The 20,180-nt window shown below is 49.0% G+C and overlaps 1 protein-coding gene across 2 annotated transcripts in view; it reads right to left on the bottom strand.

Annotated features, from left to right (window-relative positions):
- The window catches only part of COL6A2 (collagen type VI alpha 2 chain), a 29,369-nt gene extending 10,948 nt beyond the window's left edge, over positions 1 to 18,421 (bottom strand). Inside the window, exons 1-26 of one of the 2 annotated variants that reach the window (XM_035570383.2) lie at positions 17,968 to 18,421; positions 12,979 to 13,101; positions 11,458 to 12,056; positions 10,854 to 10,874; positions 10,087 to 10,152; positions 9,486 to 9,539; positions 9,331 to 9,375; positions 8,815 to 8,841; positions 8,250 to 8,276; positions 8,107 to 8,151; positions 7,078 to 7,131; positions 6,660 to 6,722; positions 6,327 to 6,389; positions 5,957 to 6,046; positions 5,163 to 5,225; positions 4,675 to 4,737; positions 4,347 to 4,409; positions 3,890 to 3,952; positions 3,417 to 3,467; positions 2,925 to 2,960; positions 2,507 to 2,569; positions 2,130 to 2,192; positions 1,830 to 1,865; positions 1,498 to 1,543; positions 921 to 1,073; positions 205 to 657 (exon numbers count right to left, since the gene is read on the bottom strand). In XM_035570383.2, the coding sequence (XP_035426276.1) occupies positions 205 to 657; positions 921 to 1,073; positions 1,498 to 1,543; positions 1,830 to 1,865; positions 2,130 to 2,192; positions 2,507 to 2,569; positions 2,925 to 2,960; positions 3,417 to 3,467; positions 3,890 to 3,952; positions 4,347 to 4,409; positions 4,675 to 4,737; positions 5,163 to 5,225; positions 5,957 to 6,046; positions 6,327 to 6,389; positions 6,660 to 6,722; positions 7,078 to 7,131; positions 8,107 to 8,151; positions 8,250 to 8,276; positions 8,815 to 8,841; positions 9,331 to 9,375; positions 9,486 to 9,539; positions 10,087 to 10,152; positions 10,854 to 10,874; positions 11,458 to 12,056; positions 12,979 to 13,072 (2,401 nt within the window). In that variant the 5' untranslated portion in view covers positions 13,073 to 13,101; positions 17,968 to 18,421. The remainder of the gene's footprint in view (positions 1 to 204; positions 658 to 920; positions 1,074 to 1,497; positions 1,544 to 1,829; positions 1,866 to 2,129; positions 2,193 to 2,506; positions 2,570 to 2,924; positions 2,961 to 3,416; positions 3,468 to 3,889; positions 3,953 to 4,346; positions 4,410 to 4,674; positions 4,738 to 5,162; positions 5,226 to 5,956; positions 6,047 to 6,326; positions 6,390 to 6,659; positions 6,723 to 7,077; positions 7,132 to 8,106; positions 8,152 to 8,249; positions 8,277 to 8,814; positions 8,842 to 9,330; positions 9,376 to 9,485; positions 9,540 to 10,086; positions 10,153 to 10,853; positions 10,875 to 11,457; positions 12,057 to 12,978; positions 13,102 to 17,967) is intronic. The other variant, XM_035570390.2, reaches the window with a different exon arrangement.
- Positions 18,422 to 20,180: the final 1,759 nt, after the last annotated feature.

The raw sequence follows: 20,180 nt of genomic DNA, 5'->3' as shown, positions 1-20,180 counted from the left end.
TGGCAGGTTTCTCATAAGGGCAAAGGACAACAGCCCAAAAGGCCAACTTATCTGAGGAAGGACTGTTTATTCAGGGCTACATAAAGGTCAGTCCACCCACCATAAATGACTCAACTTGTGAGTTGGGACCTGCTGGGACACAGTGTCTGCAAAACCCACTGCCAGAAAACTCCAGTTCCTGTAAGTGCTAGGACAGGTACTGACCTGGGCAAAGCATGTCCTCCATCTTGTCAATAAATTCCTCTGCCACCAGGTCTGAGAAGAGCCTCATCTTCTGGACTCGCTGGGGTTCATTGCAGGCAATGGAGACCAGGGTCTCGCTCTGTTCCGGCTGATCAAATATGTCTCCAATGCCAATGGTATTGACGAGCACATCCCTGCCACAAAGAGCTCCTAGGTTCTTGTCATCATCACGAGGGTCATAGCGCCCATCTGTGATCACCACAGCAAACACTTGGGCTTTCTCTCGACGGCTTTCTTTGATGAGCTTGTTGTAGGCAAACTGCAGGGCAGAAGGTGTCCAGGTGCCTCCAGCAATCCACTCCAGACGCTTCACTGCTTCCTTGAAGCTTGACAGTGAATTGATGCGCTCATCATCAAGCTTGATGGCTTCAAAGGTCCCCTCGTGACTGTACTGCACCACTCCAACACGGGCGCCTGCCAATGAAGCATCAACATTACTTGGCTTTGAAATGAAAAGTGGAGAAAGTCAGCAAACTTTCATATTAGCAAATAACTGCTCAATTGGCCTACAAAGCTGAAAAGAGAAGAACAGAAACTGTTGTGAAAATGGTGAGCATATGGATGCAGACTAGGGCAGCTACAGACAAATACGGAAATATGGAAGCTGGAGTGATCCAAGACCCTGTTCCTGGTGCCCCCTTCTGCCACTCCCCACCACACACACACGCACTCCAGACCTGTCTCCGACTTAGGGTCCTTGGCAAGGGAGCCCAACCGGCTGACCACGTTGACAACAAAATTTTTCTCCAGGGTGAAGTTGGTGTAACCAATACTCTCTGAGCTGTCTATGACGAACATGATATCCAGGGCACCGCAGCGCTTCTCACAGTCTGGGGAGAGGGAAAGAAGGAGAAAATCACGAAGGTCAGCAATGGTGCAAATGAGCCACTATGGCAGGAGAGACCATCTATGGGAAGATGGAGACATTTAATATCAAACCAGCCATCAACAGGGTCTGTAGTGCTGCCTGCAGCTGACAGCACAGGGATTTTACATGCATCTTTCTGTCAAGACATAGCAAAAGAAACCTTTTTAACCTAACTGTGTAATACACTATCCTGTCATCTACACTGTGAAACTTTATATCTGCAGTGGCAGAGAGAAATTTTGGGACATAAGTCCAGCTTCCCCTGCGTGCCTCTGAGGGCAAAAAGGCAGAGTGTTTCTAGCTGGCCCCTTTCACCATCTATCGAGTTGTTGTCCCCCTGCCCAACAACGGCTCTCAGCTCTGAAGAAAGGGAATAGTCCACTCACCACAGCACCCGCATGTCTCTCGCACATAGGTCATCACGTCACAGTCCTGCCAGTAAAGGGGTGCAGGGTGAGTGCCTCGCTCCCTCCCAAAGGGAAAGGTTCCCCGTTCCCTTCCCACCTGGCCACCCTCTCCCCTCTCTCCTTGGCTCCAGTGGGAAGCCACAGGCCACCCTGTCTCTGCTCGTGGCAAGGTGGCTTCAGGCCTGCCCTGTGGCTCCCGCACCAAGCAGCAGCAGGACTTGGTGCCCTGCTTTGTTCTCAGGCTGCACGTGGCAAAACTGAGGCTGCCTAGGGTGGAAGAGCACCCAGGGGTGCAGAGATGCCCTACTTACAGTCAGGCCAGGATCTCCTGGTGGGCCGGGGGTCCCCTGTAGGAAGAGCACAAGGATTTCAGGCACAGTTTTTGGGAACTAGACATCAGCACCATCAAAAACTTGGCTTTGTGCAGAGGTCAGCCATAGGAAGGGTAGGAAAGCCTCTTTTGGAGCCAGAAGACATCCCCTCCAGCAAGTCCTGCTGTGGGGAGAGCTGCTGGGGCCCTCTGGGCTTTAGAGCTGTATGGGAGTGAGAGGAGAGGGGAAGGGAGGAGGGTGCTGGAGCAGATGCTCAGGCATGACGGCACAGTACTCTACCTCTGGGCCTGCCTCACCGGTTGGTCCTCGAGATCCAGGCTCACCTGCTGGGCCAGGATCACCCTGGGAGAGAAACAGAGAAGGGTTGAGTGTTTTCCTGGCAAGGCTGGTGATCGGGGCTCCTCCTGAGCCACTCGTCAGGGCACAGCCCTGCTAGCTATGGTCACCAGCCTGCCACTGCTGAACTTGGAGACATGGGAACATCTCCAGCATGTGGCTACATTAGTCAAGCAGGAGAGAGCAAAGTGTGCATGCTGGCAGCACACAGCACTGACACAGGACATGGCTCCTTGCCACGCGTCTCAGGCAGCCATTGACCTCACACACCCAGGGCATGCATGAGCAGGTGTGCGCTGGTGACACAGAGGTCTGCTTACCGGTTCCCCCTTCTCTCCTTTTGTCCCTTGAGCTCCTTTTGGTCCAAGCTCACCCCTTCCTCCCTGTTTGGAGAAGGGAAAAACAGATCCATCAGAGTGCATATGGATGCACTCAGACAGAACAACTGCTGTGAACCCATCATAAACACAGGCCTGCCTGGCCCAGAGGAGCACCCTTTGAACCAGCAGCTCTGTACAGAGCAAATAAATGGTGTTTACACAGGCATTGACTGAAGAAAAAGGAAGTTTTGCAAAACATATTTCACATTGTTTCCACAGGAGACAAGCTTAGACGATACACCAAGGCCCTGCAGCTACAGGTCCTGCAAGAACACGGTCTCCTCAGCCACTCACCCCAAGGGCTGGGAGGCAACTACTCAGCATTTGGGTCAGGACAAAAGAAATCAAATGCACTCACCTTGGGCCCTGGCTGACCCTTCTCACCCTTGTCACCCTGTGAGGGAAGAGGAATGGATGGGTCAGAAAGAATGTGCTTCACACTTACACCTGAAGTCTGTGATGAGGGGCACAAAGCTAAACAGCAGGCATAACATAGGAGTGGTGGTTGGGGTGGTGGGCACAGCCACCTCCATGTCACTGTGGTCACATTGGGGTCCCCAGTGCCCCTGAAGCGAGGCTGAGGGATCTGTGGCCAGGTTCAATCCCTGTGGAGCAAAGGAAGGATCTCCCTAACACAGGGGTCAGGACTGGGGACAAGAATGGGATGCTGGAACTGACATTGAAAAGCTGCTTCCTCACCCCTCTTCACTTCACTTTCCTGTGGCCCTCATTTTTCTTCCTCCTTCCCCCTTCGCCCAGGCTGCTCAACTCTGATGTTATCCTCCATTGAAACCGGCTTCCTCCCATGCTGCGGCAGTATGCCTGTCTTCATTGGACGAAGCATACATACCTGTGGTCCTCTGGGTCCAGGGTAGCTAAAGCCAGGCCTGCCTCTGTCACCCTTTGGTTAAATAAAGAGAAAGATCTGTCAGAATTCAAACTTGAGTTACAAACCCCAGCAATGCTGGTGAGACCAGAGCCATTTTCATCCCCTCCCTGGGGAGAAACACCCCCAGGAGCCATCACTTCTTTGCTTGCTCCTGAAACAACGGGAATGGCTGTCCAGAGTGAGGGCATGGGGTCCTGGGGCCATGACATGCCTGGGGCAACCCTGAACCTGTGCAGAGTGAGGGATGCAATCAGAGCTGCCTTGGTTGGAGCAAGACCTAAGTCACTGTCCACAGGGAGGCTCAGGATCAAGCCTTCCTGTTTCTGAGACACATACGTAGGTCAGCAAACTTCTGCAGCAGAAACTGTCTTTAAAAAAAAAATCCACACAAAGATGTTCTCCTTCAAATGCTGAGTTGCATTCAGGGACTTTACCTTTGGTCCTGGTGGTCCAGCGTCTCCTCTTGGGCCCAAGTCTCCAGGGTCCCCACGTGATCCCTGCAGGGCAGAGTTGGTGGGAGTGGGTGAGGGCATTTCCTGCAGCTCCCTGCCTGCACCAGGGACCACGCTGGGTAAATGGGCTGCTAAGGCGATGTGAGGCGACCTCCCCCCATCTTCCCCAGCTGTAGGATCCTCTCTGGTGCAGTTATTATAGGGAGATCCTGAAGCGTTTCTCAGCTCAGCTCAGAAAGCAGTGGCTCCTGGGTCCTGCAATTTCTCCTTGCCCCCATTAAGGACAAGCTGGGGGCCCCTGGGCCAGTTTTAGAGCCTCCCTGAGGACAGGTCACACAGGCATCCCTCAGTGGGGATAATGCAGCCAGCTTATGTTGGCAGCGCCAGCTGTCACTGCAGAGGGAGGGCACGGTCACATGGATGCCCCAGAGTGACTTACCGTCTTGCCTGGCTCTCCTGCAACACCTGAAGGGCCTCGGGGTCCTGCCAGTCCTTGGTCTCCCTACAAAGCAAAGCAAGAAGCAAGGGGTGAGAATATGTAGGAGCAGGTACAGGCAGATCCCTCTGAGCAATGCACCAGGCTTTGGCACCTCTGGAGACAGCAGTGTCCTGGCCTCCTATCTGCAGCTCTCACTGCACAGATAGCCCATCTTGCTCCTCTTGCCAGGGATGTGTGTGAGGAGCAAAGCCTGGCAAGCTGCCTTGGCTGGCAGCAGCGCTCTCCCCCCCTCCCTCCTGGCTATCATGAACCCTTGCTCTGTGCTTACCCTTGCTCCTTTGCTTCCAACCTCACCGGGCAAGCCCCGAGGACCCTCTGGACCAGGATCTCCCTGTGAGGAAGATAAAAATATACCTTGTCAGGCATGTCTCCAGCTCTGTCTATGTGTGTGGCAGTCCTCTCTGGAGTGAGGAGGCATAACACTGTTCTCAGATCTGGTGCTTCTTGGCTCAAGAAGCAGTGTCAGGGCAGTGCGCTCTCTGAACATGACTCTTAGGCAGCTTTACTGCCCTTCATCCCCACTCATCTCTGGATCAAGTCCTGGAAGTGGAGGCCATATATGCTGGTTTTGGGGGTGATTGTCACAGCTCCTTAAAGGCAGAACAGGCAGCAAGCATAGAAGGAGCAGATCCCACTGGTACCTTCAATTCCCAGCTCTGGCTTTGGGCATTCATGTCTGGGCAGTAGAGCATCATGTGTGTCAGTCCTGTGCATATTGGGCTCACTTGCAATGGTCTGGGCAGTTGCTTTACTCACTCTTTCTCCCTTGGTCCCTGGACCGCCTTTGCTGCCCTTCGTCCCTGGATCTCCACGTCGACCCTTGGAAAACACAGAAAGTGGTCACATAAACAGGATGCCAACATGGATTCCAGCTGAAGTGACACTTGGCTGCCCTGCCTTCTCCCTCCTGGCCCAAGAGACATCTCCTTGCCCCCTTAAAGAGTCTGTGCCTGGCAGCAGGGCAGCAGGGATGCCCATGATGGCACTGCTTGGGGGAGTCTTGCCTTTGAATTTTGGGAAGCCACATCCAGACTATTCTTTCAGAAGAGTGGTCGTCACAGTGACCACAAACGCTCATGGTTCATTCCCTCTAGATTAAATACTCTGCTTTACTTCCAGCTCATCTGGCTTTGCTTCCCCCTCTGGATGTTGCACAAGGACTCAAGCTGATCTACACCCTCCGGGCTCTGCCATGTGGTGCCGGTGGAGCTGTGCTGTTATGCTGTTTAAGCTCCTTGCCAGATAGAGACCACATGGTGCCAACTGCCAGGACAAACTCAGAGGTTATTTCCCCGTGTGCAGACTGGGATGAGCTCCTCACACTGGGGTTTATTAGGAGTGGCAGACAAGGCCATCAGCATCTGCATGACTTTTGGGATGCAGAAAGCAAGACAGGCAGGCTAAATGAGGTAGTTTTTCAGCCTCATGGCTCAGACATCACAGAAATAGGTTTCTGTTTCCTTTCCCGATGACCTGTCCAGCACTCATTCATGAACCTGGACCAGGTTTCACGGCATACCCACTTTCCAGGGAGCTATTCAGACACTTACAGGCTCTCCTTTGGGTCCAGGGGGTCCCGTTTCACCTTTTCTTCCTTTGATTCCAGCAGGTCCTTGAGCTCCAGGGTTGCCTGGAATTCCCTGGAAGAAGAAAAAGAAATAGGATTTGTCAGAAGAGAGGTCAAGGTGCACACCATAGCCTTTCTACCTGGGACAAGATGGGAAGAGGAGCACAGATGCAGAGCTAGAAAGGTAAATCCTTTTAACTCCTTGCGCTTTCCCAGTGCTGGTAGCTAGTTTGCAGAATCATCAGGGGCCACAGATGTACCATGACCAGCAGCTGCTGCTGCTGCTGTTGCTCCATGCCACACGGAGCAGTCCCTAGGAGGACAGAGGAGACATGAGTGCTGTGTGAACCTACCGGGCTCCCTTTTTCTCCTGGAGGTCCGGGGGGTCCGCTGCGACCAGGCCGACCAGGATCTCCCTGAAACAAGAGAGCAGTGGTCATTGTCTACATTGTTAGCACATTGCTGTGCACTGCTGACATGCACCATTTGGAGCCTAAGGTGCAGGACCAGCAAGGGTCTTCCCTTGGCTCCTGCATCTGGTGATGGGATCCAAAAGCCAAGCAGACAGAACCCATCTACTCCATGAACACTGAAGGACTTAAGAGTAAATACAGGCAGTGGTGTGTAGCTGTTGCCACTGGTGGTCTTTGTCCATACTCTCTGCTGGCCATTCGGAGTACTTGTACCTTTATGCCTTCATCTCCTCTTTCACCTTGGTCTCCTGCATCTCCTGGGTAGCCATCAGGGCCCTAGGGAGAGAAGGGACAAAGAACCATACATACAGTGGCAACAATGTGCATTTTCTCTGCAGAACAAACCAACTCACTCGTAAAGTCATTCTCTAGAGACTGAAACTCAGTTTTTGCTTGCTGCTAGTGCTGATGAGGGGAGCAGTTGCTCCTCTGTATATGGAGAGGGAAGATTCCAGCTTTCCTGCCCATGGCACAAAAAATGCAGGCCTGGGGATCCCAGACCTGGGATCACATCATGCAATGGGTAGGAAAATGAGGCAGTAACCTCTTGTTAGTCATATCTTTCTGCCTGTGCAACTAAAGCTGGGGCTGCACGCTTGATGTGCTGAATGAAAGAGCAAAGCATCCCTACCTTGTCACCACGGTCTCCCTTGCAGCCTGGTGGTCCAATTCGACCCAGCTTGCCCTGGAGAAATAGCATTCAAAAGAAAAAGAAAAGCTCTAAGTGTCTGCAGGGAAAACACAGCTTTTTCCTGTTAACAGTTACTAATTTTTAACATCACTAGCTGGCCATACCTGTGATCAGTTACAGAATAAATAATTAGAGTATTCCTTAAGCAGGATTGTTGCTGTCTGTGGTGTGCAGAAATAAGTGGAGAAGGAAAAAAGTGTGGGGGCTTTAGAAAGTCCTGAGTGTTCTCCTGGGCTCCCCCTGCAGACGGGTTAAGCTTCTGTCTTACAGCTTCAACAGGCATGTTAGAAGTGGGAAGAACTGGTATGATCTCACAGATGTACTTGTTGAGGATGTAAGACAAAGTACAGAACAAAACCAATGTGTGCTGGCCTGTGAGCAAAGCCAGCTGAAACTGTATAAATTTAGGCTATCCTGTTCTGGTACATTTGCAGAGCATGCAAATAGGGGGTAGGTCATATCCCTCTGCACTCACCTGAGAGGGGACAGAGGATTTTGGGGATTTTGTTATGAGGTACTTGAATGCGGCTTTAATATTAAGAACAAACATTAGCTCAGAGAGAAAATTTCAGATTCTTTGAGGAACTGCCTTGAAAACCAAATTTCTGCAAACATTTCTGTGCAAATGTCCTGTAGGGGTCACTAACACTCAAGATGAGCTATCTACACCCAGATCATCCTGCAGCTGGAGGGCATCCTGGGTTATGTATCGAGTTCCTGCAAAGAGCTTTCTAAGGGATAGCACTTCTGTGACCTGAATGAATGCACCTCCAGCTAGCTCAAATATTTCTACAGGACATGCAGAATAACGTGCAAATAAGTTTTTAGAAACCTCAGTCAGACTGGGATGGAAGGAGCCAAAAACCAAGTTGGGGGGGGTGAGAGAAAGGGAACAACCTGTAGGGACAAAGGAACGTAAACAAATAAAACAACAGCAGTGATGTTACAGGGTGCACTCCATGCTGTTACCTTCTGTCCATCGGTGCCGTTCCTGCCTGCCAAACCAGCTGCTCCCTAGGGTCAGGGGGAGAAAAGAGGGATCAGTGATCTGTTGACACACTCAAGGGTTTGTAGTTGGAACAACATGCAAGTTAGAAAAGGTGTTCTCTTACCCTCCGTCCATCAGATCCAATCTCACCCTAGGGACAGAAGAGGACAGGAGTCAGCCACGCTCGCTCACCACACCAGCCTGTGCTCAGACAAGCCTTCCTTCCCTCCTTCAGGTGCACAAAGATTCTCAGGCAGCATTTTCTGCAAATGACTCTGCAACCTCCTTGTCTCTTCCTGGCCTCCCAGAAGTGGAAGCCAGGACCCCTTTCTCCAGGGAGCTCCTCCCCTCAGTCTCCAGACCCTCTTCTTGTGCCAAGTGCTGTACTTCCCTGACTTCACAAGGAGAAGAGAGGTCTGCACCAGCTCAGGATCAACCTGTGCCTGAGCGAGGAATCACTGGGTGCAGTTGCTCCTTCCACGCTGGAAGCAGGCTACCCCACTTCCCAAGCAGATGGTTTAGCATCAGCATGTCACAGGACTCTGAGCGGTGCCTGAAATCCCTCCCTGTTTCTTCAGTTACATACAATGGAGGTAGTTGCTCCCCCCATCACAGCTAAACCCTCCCTCTTTACAGAAAAATGGTGCCCCCCAGTGCCCAGACATACCATGCAGGCTCTTCTTTCTCACCTTTTCTCCTTTCAGCCCTGGAACACCCTGGAGCAAGACAAAAAGGGAAGAGGGAAGATGCTTTGTTTAGTGCCTGCGATGAGCAGGAGCAAAGGCAGCAGGGCCGGTAGGCATGCTGGGCATCTCGGGTGGGAACGGGCAGGTGGAAGAGAGGAGCAGAGCTCTCTGCGCCAGCGCAGACTGACAGGTGCCTACTGACAGGCAGCAGAAGGATCCCAATGCTGTTGATGCTCTCCGGGGGGAAAGTCTAGCAATAATTCCTAAAGTCACATCAAATGCCAGAAGTAAAGCAGACAGATTTACAGAACCCCTTAAAGAAGGCTACAGTGGCATTCAAGTGCACAACTCAGGGACTGGTTGGTGGGTGTTTTCTGCTTTCCCCAGTACAGGGGAATGCTGGGGAGTGACATAAAGGGAAACAATGCTGAGCAGTGGGAAATTAGCCTGACTCACCCCCTGCTTTACCAAGAATACAATGAAGGCAAACCTCTCGGCTTCTGGCTATATGATTCTTACCTTGGGACCAGGGTATCCAATTGGACCTTCAATACCTGGGTCACCCTTAAGGAAAGAAGACACCAAGTGTTACCTCAAGCAAGGCACAAATGCAACCCCAGCTGGCACCAGGACTGCGCTCCTTACTGCGACAGAGGGGTAGTTTTACAACTCACCTGCTGTCCCTTCATACCAGGGGAGCCTGGTTCACCCATGCTCCCCTTTGCACCCTAAGGGAAAAAACAAACCACAGGTTAGGACTTGGTGATGACTGGGAGAAAAAGTCAATTTCTGGTAGCATCAGGCTCCTACAGAACTTGGGGCAGCTGTATGGGGATGGGAACACACAGCCTGGCTCCACAGAGCTTGGAGCTCTGTTGGGTTGTGGGTAGAGTGAGACCCTGCATACAAGAGGGCTCTGCTGTGGGCAGTGGGAGAACTGGAAACAACTTCTGCCTTGCTCTTCTTGTCCCTGCACAGCTTCTCAGGTGCTGAAGGTCCTTGCCTGACAGCTGATGCTCAGATGTCTCTTTGCACACATCGGTCCCTTGGCCTTGGCATGGACATGAGGAGACAATGGTACTGGGTGTGTGCTCCTTTCAGCACGGCCCTGCAGTCTCCCAGGGCCAAGTCAGATGCTGGGCCACTATTTCCCATGTGGGAGCTATATCTGAGGCCTGAGACCTGTCTGTGCTCACTAGAGGTGAGATCTAAGGGGCTCTGCAGTGTCTGCAATGGTCACTGGTATTATTCTTCCAACGGGTTAGAGTAACCTACCTTCTGCCCTCGGAGTCCCTTGGGACCAGGAGGACCTGCGATCTCCAGGCAGCTCATCTTGTAGCACTGAAATACACCAAATTAAACACGAAGTGTAGCCACCGTGCTGCAACATGCCTTCTGCTGCACGTTCTCAGCCAGCCTCCACTCAGAGCGTGCACTCTCCACGCCTCTCCCCCTGACTGCAGCAGTAAAAGCTACCACGGGCTCCAGCTGGGTCAGAGCTGAGGCAGCAAAAAGCACACTGAAAAATTCTACCCACATGTTAGAAGTTGCCACAAGCACATTCATTACAGATTTGGCTCTGGGTTCAAACTCAAAGAACAGGACTTGCTAAGTGTCAGCCATGGGATCGGGGGCTTGCTCTTCTGGGGCTACCAGGGCACATGCATGCCCTTGGGAGCACCACTCTGCACACTCCTCTCCTGTCCACATGGCTGGGCAGGAACTCTAGTTTGCAGAACACCTATAAAACATGCCTTCAAATACAACATAATGAAATGAGTCTCTTCAATAGACTTGTATTCATTGCCATGAGGGAAATCACAGGTGAGGGAAAGGTAGAAAGTGAACAGTCCAGCATGCTGTTTCAACTACTGGGTAAAGGGCTGGGTGCCCATGCTCCACACCAGTCCCCAAGTGGGCAGAGCCCCATTCCATGCAGCTCAGTGCAAAACCGGGCCCACTCATTTGGGGTACAAGCTGATCTTTGTTAGCAAGCAAGGCAACTAAAACTATGAAATGGAATGCAGATGCTGCTCACTCACCTCAGCATAGGCTTCATGTTTCTGTAAAGGAGAAAACAGGATGAACAGAGTCAGTTAAGGCAGTCAGCTCTGAGAGAACAACTGCATCAAACCCTTGGCAATGCATGTGATGGTTGATGGTAGGGGAAAGGAGGTGATTACAGTCCTATAGCTTTAAACATATCCTGAGCAGAGTCCCCCATTGATAGTGCCTCACAAATGTGCCCCAGGGACCACTCCAGCAGTGGGCAGGAGGCTCAGGGAGCCTCACAGGTCCCAGTGCTGCCCCTTCCTCCATGTGCCCCCAGGTGGGGCACGGGTCTGGCTTGAGCAGCAGCCAGGACTTGGATGGATCCTGCCTAGGGGAACAGAGACAAAACAAGTGGCCCTGGTTAGGCACCTAGCCAGAGAAAACATATATGCTCAAGACCCCATTTGACCCCTTGGTGTTGAAAGGACATAAAAAAAAGGAAGAGAAGCAAAATGATTTTCCTTGGTGGAGGAGCTCTCTAGAGCCTCACCATGAGTTGACCCACCCCACCGATGCCTCCATTCTTGTCACCCCTCTCTGGTGGATCCCCCATTACATTCTACTCCTGGGGTAGCACAAGTCAGTGTCCCTCACCATCGCTTTGATTATCCTCTCAATAGTGTTCTCGTCGATGTTCAGGGCGTTTTTCTGTGTGATGCTGTAGTTGCTGCGGTACAGGTCGTGCGGCGGGCTGGCAATCTCCCGAAGTCCCTGCTCATAGACATTCTCACTGGGGGCCACGACGAAGAGCTTGATCCCCATGTCTCGCGCCCTCTCAGCTTGCATCTTCATTCCCCCACAGGGACTGCCAGTGACGTGGCCATCAGTGATGACTACCGCAAACTTCACATCACGGGCCGTCTGGCTCTGGAACTGCTGTGTCATGTTGGAGATAGCACAGTCCGTGAAGGTGCCCCGGCCAAGGTACTGAATAGCACGCAGCTTGGTGAGGTATATGTCTTTGCTTCTTGTTAAAGGGCTGTAAATTTCCACCACATCTGAGTAATGAAGTCCTCCAAACATCCAAGTGATGGAGACTTGGTTCTGGTAGACCTCATTCTCCAGTTTTTCAATGAACTGAGGGATGAACTGCTTTATTTGATCCACAAGGCTCTGGATTGGCACAGTCTGCAGAGCAATACTCTCTGAGGTGTCAATGATGAAGTACACACTGATGGGGCAGTCCGTCTTTTCTGCATGGAGACAATTTTTCAGAATTTGTCACAGCAGTTTATGCAATGCTGCACCCCCTTCATTATTCCCCAGAAAGCTGGACAGAGGAGATTAGAGCAAACAGAGTTGTGAAGAGAGCAAACAACAGCACAAGGCATGAGGTTCAGCTTCCTCCAAGGGTGTTGCAACTCTAATCAGGAGTTATTTCTACCTAGACTGGAGGAAATGAGGACACTGAGGACTAAATGCCAGTTTTGAACTAAGAAGAGCAGAGACACGACTTTTGCTCTCCTGGACTATAGATGAACTTAGCCCTGCCCGCTAAGTTGCTGGTTGCACTCTCTGGTTTAAAAACATTTTCAAAAGGATTATAGTGAGACATATAAGTGAGATACGGGAAAAAGCACAAGTCCCATCTACCACTACCAGTATCTGTGTTCAGGTCAGAAGACTCCAATGTGAAGGACTTCAGATCTGCTCATTACTGAATCAATCTTGAAAACACTGTCTTTTTTTTTTTTTTTTTTGGTAAATGTCTGTCTGGATGCCTAAATCATCTCTTCCACATTGCAGCTAGGAAGTGCTGAAATTGTAAAATTCAAAATGGGCTGCTTTCTGACATTAGAAATGTATCTGAGTTCTGAAGACTCATCGGTATTTAGCACTGCATCAGCTGGGAGAAGCCACCACTGGCAGAGCTCAGCTCTTCTACTTCTCTGCACTGCACTCAAGATCAGAAATGGGAGTTTCAGTGCAGGACAGTGTTCCCTACAGAAAGACAGATGACTGCTCCAGGGTGCTGCCCAGGAGTGCAAAAGGGGCAGGAGAAGTATAATGTGCCAATGTCAATTCCTTGTGAGCAGGCTCTACAGCTGAGCATGGCCGTTGCTTTAAGATTGCTGCCTACAAAGGAGATAGACACCCAAATTATTCAGTTAATACCTGTACAGGAGGCAACAGGCTCCTCATCCAACTGAGCATGGAGAGAAACTAGAGTCAAACAAAGAAGAGTGGAAAAAAAGGCTTGTCGGAACATCTCAGCAGTTCCTCTGGGTGTTTAGATGCCTGCAGGAAAACACAAGTTACATGTTAAAGACAATATACCAACTCCTAGCTCTGACAGTAAAACGTAAAGCCAGACAATGCTTCTTGTTAATTCTGTGTGAAAAATATGACCTCTCTATCACCATGATGCATCACTGGGTCCCTTACTGTAGATTTTTTTTAGACTTGAAAGCTAAGCAACTCAAATATTTCCTGGTGCAAACAGTGCAAATGATTTAGAAATGCTTGACTTTCTCTGTCTAAGGGAAAAGATCAGGTGGTGAAACTGCAGATAGTGTGTTGGGATCTTCTGATTTCACAGTTCCTATCAGCTGCCTGGGATCACGCAGATCCTGTCACCCTAGGCCCCTAGGGTGTAAGCATCCACACTTTCTTCACCTGTTCAGCCAGACCACAAGTGAAGGCATGCAGCAGGTCCTTTCCACTTCCAACTTGTCATGTGAGTGTGGTGATGCCTGCATATACCAAAAGGGTACAAAATCCCTTGCTTTGAACCCACGGAGGACAAGGGAGTGAATAAGCAAACATTAGAAGGAAAACACAGCTTCAGCATTCAACACATCACTGGGCCTCTGATGTCCAACTGCACATGGGAAAAGGTTTTTTTGTAGGGTTACAATAACCTAAGCAGCAGAAAAGTTGGAGATCTAGTCTGAAAAGTTCTTGGGAATGTATACAGGTGTTCAGAGGAGCCAAGGGTTTGAAACAATATTCACAGAGAAAATCCAAGTGAAAGTTACCGACAGTAAGGAACACGGAGGAACAGTCAATGCTCGGTTTTATGTTTAGAGGACAATTGTACTAATTAGCATGTCAGCTTCACAGTACACAGACCAGGAACTGCAATACTTACTTTTCTGCTTGGTGGTCAACCCAACACCAGACAAAAAGGTCTACGTGTGACCTCCATTATGAAAAGAAGGCCTCAGTCCAGTCCAGAAAGAAATCTTCTTCCTTACAAGTTTTTTTTTTTTTTTTTTTTCTGGGTGTAGCTCTTTGGAAAAGTCCAAGGCTTGAATAGCCCCCCAGTGCATTCATCCTCCCTGAGTGGAGCTGTGCTGACAGTTCAGCCAAGGTTACGGAGGGCAAGTTAGCAATGCAGCTTCGCTGCTTAGTTGCATGGAAAACAGCATTACCTGATGACTACAGTTAGCTCAGCTCCCCTAGCATTTCCTTAGCTCTCTCCATGAGGCTAGTCAGCAGTTATTCTCTGGTTGGACACACTCCATCCTAGTTTACACTGAAAGCTGCAGCACATCATAGGATTCTGCAAACTCGTTTATGCTGGAAAGACTAGTTACTATCAGTGCCACCAGTATCCTTACAACACAGACAGCCTTCCTCCTTGCTAAGGCTTGTGCTAAGGCTTATGCTAACAAGCCTGCAAGAGCCATTGCTGAGGATGGATTTTAGATCAGGGAAGAAGACACTGCCATGCTCTTTGGAGAGGTCCTGGAGAGGGGACAAGAGGTACAGAGATACAAAAGCTTCAAGGAGTACCAACTTGAGGTGCTTCACAGACTTAGATAAGAAAAACCCTCTGATGGTAAGGGACCTCTCATGTGCCTCCAGCTCAGCATCTAAATGTCTCTGTCAATAATTTTGGCCACGTGTCCTCTTTTCCCTCAAGAGAGGTTACAAAGCTGTTTCCAAAGAGACCCAACTGTGGCCTCATAAAGTCCATGTTTAGGTCAGCGTAGCTTGATTTTCATTTCTCACAGAAGAAGTATTGTAAGGATAAAATACTTTAATGCTAAGTGGGTATTTTAATTAAGATCAAGCTTTCTCTCTCTAACTTTACTACAGGCCTTCCCCATCTCGTTCCCCACAAAGCAGAGCTTCAGGAGGTCCTGATCTCTTGGAAGACATGACATGCCTTCAGACAGCACCATTTTAGAGCCAGTCTTTAGTGACTGCCCAGGAAGCTGGAGACGACAGCTTTTGGAGAGGCTGTGAGTACTGGAGGCTTTGGCCAAGTGTCTGACTCATGGATCACAGCATCCTGGGTTTAACCACCTCCCCTCCTCCTGCCATGTGTGCGTGGGTGAGAAAGGCTCCGTGCAGAAGAGCTGCTCTCCAGGCAGGACCATGTAGCTGGAGGGTGCAGCTAAATTGTGGGGACAACCAGGCCTAACTCTGGCACAGGGCTGCCTATGCCCACAGCCCTTGGGACTCTGGACTTCATCAATGAAGCACTGTAGCCTTTGCCTCTACACAGAGATGTGAGGCAGAAAAACTGTAGCTCAAAACACCAGGCACACTTCACTCCTTTGTCGTCCTGTAGCACACAGTCTCCTTTATTCCGCTCCATTGCACGCAGGCTCATTCTTAGAGATCACAGCCCTTCACCCACGGCACGCACTGCCCTGCCCAACACTCGGTGCCTCCAGCCACCCCTGTGGCTCCCCTTCTTGCCTTGCCCATATGAGGGCCAGGCACAGCTAAGCGCAGCTCCCCCAGCAGTGCCAGCTGCTGTACATGAGCAGGGGACAGGGGCTGCGGCATGCTCCGTCCTTCCCCACCCAGTGATGCCATTAATGGTGACTGGGAGCATGGGGGGCAAGGCTGCTACAGCCTCTCTCCCCATCTGAGGGGTCTCCAGAACTGGGGTAGGCAATGCTGCTTATTCTGTCCTCCTGAGTGCTATCAGGATGGTTCTACTGCAAATCTCGTAACATTTGACATTTTCCTCAAAGCCCCACCTCCTGTTGTGAAATGCTCAGATGGGAATCTCAGATTTCACATTTTCTGGATGTTGAAGAAAATTTTTGAACATTGAGAAAAAAAATGTTATGCAAATTGGGAGCTCCATATGTCTGAATACTTGGTTCTGGGCATGCTCTTCCTCCTTGACTTCTTTTCTCTCTCTGTCAGAGTAGGACCACGACATTGTAGGAGCACGTCCTTACAAGGATTTCTCTTGAAATCTTATTCTGACAGTATTTGTATTGTTAAGTGATGCACCACTTTCCCCAAGAGAAAGAAAAACACTGGGAATCTTAAGCAATGGTTTGGGGTCATCTGAACAGATTTTGAGGGCATTAGGCTGTGCTGCACCATCCTCCCTGCATTAGGGGCTGTGCTCCTACCTGTTACCTCAGGTGCTCAGCAGAAACAAACAAGGCCTTTGCTGCTCCCACATTCAGACCCCAGGAGATGTGCCTGATACCAGATTATTGCAAAAATATATGGAGTTATTTAGATAAAGCCCTGCAAGAATTGTGGTTTTGCATGAGGTCCTGAGTTCTCTACTTGTGGATTCCTCTTCTGACCCTGAATAACTGAATCAAACGCAACATTATGGCAAACAAATGACTTGTAATGACTTTTGAGTGTGCAAATTACTTTTCGCTTAGTTGCATGCCCACAGCAGATTATCAGACAGATCAGATTTTAATGCTCTATAAAGGCCATCTCATGTGTCTGGCAGATCCACTGTCTGTCTTCTACACATTAAAATTTCTGAATTTCCTCTTGGTGCATGGTGTATTTCTCCTTCAAAACCACAACACCTATTATAGCTGAGCAAATTTTACCCATATTTACATGAATTTTATTGCTCCACTCTCTAAGCTAACTCTGTCTGTCTGCAAGGAGATGGTTTATGGACACAAAAAGTGTTTTTCTCTCAAGAAAGGAAGAATTGTATTAATTATGTCATATGCAGAATTAAGTTTGAAACTGAACTTCTGCTTCAGTCCCAATTTCTTTCATGGCCATGACCAGTGGGCAGTGCCCGTGGTGTTATCCATATGTGCAATGTGCAGGCAGCGTTTTGCTCCTCTTGGATGTTTGCTAAGTAAAATAAAACCAGAAGAAATGCGTCTCATTTGGAATAAACGCATTTGTCACAGTATCCACTCAAATGAGTCCCACAGTTTCAGTGTCTGGTCTGCCATCCACTAGGAAGATCTCCCCACAGCTGCAGGTAGTCTAAGCTCTTTTACAGCTCTCTTACTGCAATTACAGCGGGACATATACAAGAGAAAGCAAGCAGAGAGAAGGCCATCGCCATAGGAAGGCTGGGAGGAGGCAGCCTCCACCCGGGTGTAAGAGCAGGCTCCTCTGCAGGACCGTCTTGGTGATTGCAGCCGCACCCGCAGCCACGACTGAACCGCTGGAGCTCCAGCTCTTGCGACCAGAACTGAGCACACACCTCAATTTACAGTGCTTGTGCAGACCCCCGACACCACAAACAGCCCCTTACGTAGCAGACCCAGGAAGCAAGCACAACAACCTCGCACACACCAACTAGCTTGGGAGTAACTAATGTTCTCCTTCAGAACAGAGAGGAGCTTGTGCTGATGAAAACCACCATAACCGGGAGACACAGATCACAGGTTAGTCTAATCTGCAATCTGTATCTTTGTTTCCGAATATCCAAAAATCAAGGAGGAGTCATATCCCAGATCAGTTGCTCTGCTTCACAGCTGCAGAAAAATACCATGCCACTACCACTGCAGTCACTTCACTCAGTTGTAGTTGGTGATTTCAATTAAATTGTCCCAGGGAAAAAAAAAACAGTTCTACAGGTTCCCATAGAGGGATTTTCTAGACCTCTGGCCCTGGCAGCTGAGAGTCTGTGGCTTACAAGACCTGTACCTCGAATAAACTCCTGAACTTGGAAGAGTGCCCGAGATATCCAAAAGTTGAAAGCCACATGGAAATAAGTATTGTTTTACAGCAGGTACTGTCTGAACACAATGTGCCTGAAAAATTAGTAGCTTGTTGGAGAGTCCCTGGGCAGCAGCAATTGCTGTGCAACCCAAAAGGGCATGGGGTGGGATTTCAGAAGCTCCAGTTTGCAGCTGGAAAACCGTCAGTAGCCATGCAAACGCTATAAAAGGAGAGGAAAATCCTGCCTACCTGGAAAACGGGTTCATCAAAATTTCTCCAAAAAGCCTCAGAAGTGACAGGAAAAAGACTCCGTGGAACTGCTTGTATCAAGAAGGCTTCTGCATCCCTGGTGGGGAGGGTTTGCTCCCTGGTTTTGGGTGCCCAGGGTGTGTATGGTGAGGGGAGCAGAGAGGAGCAGCTGGGAGCAGCTGAGCCTCCTCCAGCCGAGTTCCTCTATTCCCTCTCAGGCAGGAAACTGCCCTCTATATTCCTCCGCCTTCTAAACTGTGTCAGGCAGCCCCTCGTTTGCAGTAGCTTCAGATATCCACAGAGAGTCACTGTGGGTCTACCAACACCCCAGGACGGTCTCCTCCACCAATCTGCTGCTGGGGTGGGGTGAGGCCGTTTATGTTTGGAGCTGAAGGAATTTTTTAAAACAAGCTGGAAGAGTCTCATTTTTCCATGATGAGAGTCCCCTTTTCGTGGCTGGCATTGCTGCCCCACATACTTATACCATCAAATAGTGTTCCTCTTTTTTTCCCCTTCCTCCTCCTATTCCCATCCTAGTAATGTGTCCTGAGTGGAAAAAATAAAACAAGAACATTTCAAAAAAGAGTAACTTGCATCTTACCCTTTGCAAATAGCCAAGACTTACTTAGAGACATCCAAGTCTCCAAGTCTGCGTATTGCTTCTTTCTATTCATTCTTTTTTTTTTTTTTTAATTTCACAAGTAATTTTTTTAGCTCTTCTAAATGAAAGATGGGGGAAATATCCAAAGAAAACAGGGAGAACAGTAAGGACTTCAAGGAACATGGCACATTATCCTCTGAACTATGACTTTCTGTCTTCAAACTTCAAGCAACATGAACCCACAATGGGGAAACCAAAGCTAACTCTCATTTAACTCTTCTCCCATGTAGTGACAGAAGTGAAAGACTTGTCTCAGGAGATCTCAGAGTAAGCTGCTAATCCACTAGTCCTGATCCACAGGAGCAAGGCAACTTGATTGTGTTTGTGAAAAATATCTGAACAGTCAATTGAAAATAATAAACCTGATTCAGTGTAGCTGCTTGTGCTTATAAAGGTACATTTCTGGAGTATCTTCTGTGTCAGCATCTTTATCAGGAAGACTCAAGCAATGCCTATAGGAACCACAGCCATAAGCGAGAATTTTGCATTCTACTTTCCCTATTTGTCTCCAAGTACCTTGACAAAAGCAGGAATCATTCTGGAACAAAGGGACACTGAAGAATAAGCTTACCTGAGAAAAAAGACATTTCTTACAGATTCCTTGGAACACCAAAGAAGGATTTCATGGGGCCATCCCATTCCAGGGAGCCTGCTGCAGCTCCAGATTGGAGGGCCAATTTCCCCCTTGCGCATCTTTAGTGAAGAGCAGGGTTCCAGCTTCTGTTAACAGTGGTTAACTGAATAGCACAGGAGGTGTCCAAGCAAAGCATTCACCTTGCAGTAATCCAACACACACTGTGTATCAGGCCATTTCTTTTCCTCATTTTGCTGCTGTGTCCAAGCTCTGTTGTGTCTGCAAGTACCAATCAAGTTACTTCTTATCCACGAAATAATCCTAAGAATTACAGTTAATCCTTCAAATCCTAGAAATATGTCTATTTCTAGGTGTATCTGTCCCTGCAGAAGCTCTTTCTTCAGCAAAAATGCCCAAAGTGTAAATAGGAGGAGGGCTCAGGCCCAGACCTCCATAGCTCCCTCTTCTTCCTCACTGACTTGTGGACATTGACTTTTGCGTGTAGTTCCTTGACCAAAGGACCTATTGATTTTTGACTTTCTTTGTACACTTCTTGAACTTTTTAATGTCAAGCCAAAACCTTTTTCTGCAGCTTGACGTGATACACTGCCTTGTTCCCATGAGTATTCTTGTATATCTTACAAAACCGCCTCCTATTGCATCCTTTTCAACAAAAAGGCTAATTTGGGTCTTTCTCATCTACCTAGATATCCATTTTGATTATTTTTTTTGTAGGAATATTATCTTCACACCTATGGCATGGCTGGCCATATCTGGTCAGTACATGTATTTATGATACGGTGTTCTAACATACAAGAACAATGAAGGTTTAGTATGTCTTGTTTACACAGAAACTGAGAAAAACTAACCTCAAAACAGAACACTTTTTTTTTTTTCTGGATTTGTTGGGCTTTTTACAATCTTCTTTTACAACTAGCTGCATTAAATGCCCAAGCTCCCAAGCTAGTTCTCTGTCAT

Source organism: Cygnus atratus, chromosome 6, assembly GCF_013377495.2.
Source record: "Cygnus atratus isolate AKBS03 ecotype Queensland, Australia chromosome 6, CAtr_DNAZoo_HiC_assembly, whole genome shotgun sequence".
NCBI lineage: Eukaryota > Metazoa > Chordata > Aves > Anseriformes > Anatidae > Cygnus > Cygnus atratus.
Note: the sequence above shows the minus strand (reverse complement) of the source record. Positions and strands in the feature narration are given on the sequence as shown.